General features: G+C 51.3%; 1 protein-coding gene across 1 annotated transcript; it reads right to left on the minus strand.

Annotated features, from left to right (window-relative positions):
- Positions 1 to 6: 6 nt before the first annotated feature.
- LOC104991812 (protein FAM127) lies at positions 7 to 607 on the minus strand. Its single transcript, XM_010844426.1, has one exon. The coding sequence runs from the start codon at positions 370 to 372 to the stop codon at positions 31 to 33; it is 342 nt and encodes a 113-aa protein (XP_010842728.1). The 5' UTR covers positions 373 to 607; the 3' UTR covers positions 7 to 30.
- Between the last annotated feature and the right edge of the window lie 1,091 nt (positions 608 to 1,698).

Raw genomic sequence — 1,698 nt, forward strand, 5'->3', positions numbered from 1 at the left:
ACCCGCCCCCAGACCCGAGGCGCTCCCGGCCTAGAAGTCCTCGTCTTCCACCCATCCAAACACCCGCTTCATCTCGGCCAGGAAGCCCCGGTAATCGTTGAGGAGGGGGCTCTGCTTCCTGATGTAGGGGATCACCCACTGCAGGGCTGGCCCGGTCATGCGGGTGATGAGGAACGTCACCTTCAGGGCATCGTTGGTGAACAGGTTCTCGTCCACTAGCATGTAGGCGCCCGTCTGCACGATAAACTCCGGGAGCCGGTCGGTGTCGCCGTCAAACGTCTCGGGGAAGGGGATCGGGTTCCTCCACCGACGTGTCTGAGGCCGAATGGGCAGGGCCAGGAGGGCCTTGATCAGCTGCACTCGGCCGTCCATCGAGCCTCGCTCTCTTTGCTGGGCTAGATGAGGTTCAGCGGGGATTGGTGAGGAGGTGTGGCGGGAAGTGCGTGTTTAAGCGGGCTGACCGGTCCCCGCGTGGGCGGAGTCATGGCGGTTCCGGCTGCAGTTTAGCTCCGCCCAGGTGGCCTGGCTGTCACTAGTGCGCAGGTGCGACACGGAGCCTAACAAGGGCCAAAGAGGACCCAGAAGGGGTGCTCTGCAGGAGAAGGGAGCGGGCCAACGCCCTCTAGAAGAGAGGTAGCTGGAACAAAGGAGGCGGGTAGTGCGCAAGGGGCGGGGACCAGGGGAGGAGCCTTGGACGCCTGGCTCTGTCGTGAGGGAGGATAGAGTCACTGTCTAGGGCGCTGAGTTGTCCTCCACTTCACTGCTTCCATCCCTCTGTCTCTGCCCTAGTGTATCGTCTGCCTCGACCTTCTGTAGCCACTTGAATGCAATTCTGTGAACATGTTTTCCTGCTTATTCATGGAACTCTCAGAGAAGTCTTGCACCGCTGGTTGTAGATTTCTTTGCCTTGCACCATAGTGGAATCTCCCAAATATTAGTCAACATAATCAAGAGCAGCATATTCAAAGAATAGTGCACCATGACCAGGGAATGTAAAGGAGTCTTAAATGTTAAGAAATCTCTTGATTTGTTACATAGCTTGCTGGAAATTCTCTGTCAGTTGCCCACTCTAGAGACAATTTCCAACACTGCAATTTGCTTTTTATGGCCAGCAGGAGATGGAAAAGGAGTCAGCTTGGAAGATGGAGTTGAGTATAATGTAACCTATTCATAGGGGTAACATTTGTCATTCTATGGATTAGAAGCAAATCACAATTCCCGCCCACACTCAAAAGGATCATCAGGAGGTTGGGACCGACTCTAAAGTCTGTCGCAGTGTGGGTGTATGTTCCACAGTTTGGTGATTCATTCATCAGTTGAAGGGCATTTGGCATGTTTAAAGCTTTTAGCAATTATAAATAAATCAGCTATAAACATTCAGATTTTTTGTGAGCATGTATTTTCATTTCTCTAGGGAAAATGCCTACAAGGAAGATTCCTATGTCATATGATCCTAAAAGGAAAAAAAAAACCCTCTCATCAAACTAGGAATAGAAGGAAAATCTTCTATTTAATAAAGGGCATCTACAAAAACCTACAGCTAATATACTGTAAAATGTGAAGGCCAGAATGCTTTCCAACGTTATTCAAGAATGGAAGCATGCCTGCTGCTGCTAAGTCACTTCAGTCGTGTCTGACTCTGTGCGAACCCATAGACGGCAGCCCACCAGGCTCCCCCATCCCTGGGATTCTCCAGGC

Source organism: Bison bison, unplaced genomic scaffold (genome assembly GCF_000754665.1).
Source record: "Bison bison bison isolate TAMUID 2011002044 unplaced genomic scaffold, Bison_UMD1.0 scf7180017848004, whole genome shotgun sequence".
Lineage (NCBI taxonomy): Eukaryota > Metazoa > Chordata > Mammalia > Artiodactyla > Bovidae > Bison > Bison bison.

What these genes read in the sequence shown, in the direction of transcription:
- LOC104991812 (XM_010844426.1), bottom strand. Translation starts at nt 372, where the DNA reads ATGGACGGCCGAGTGCAGCTGATCAAGGCCCTCCTGGCCCTGCCCATT.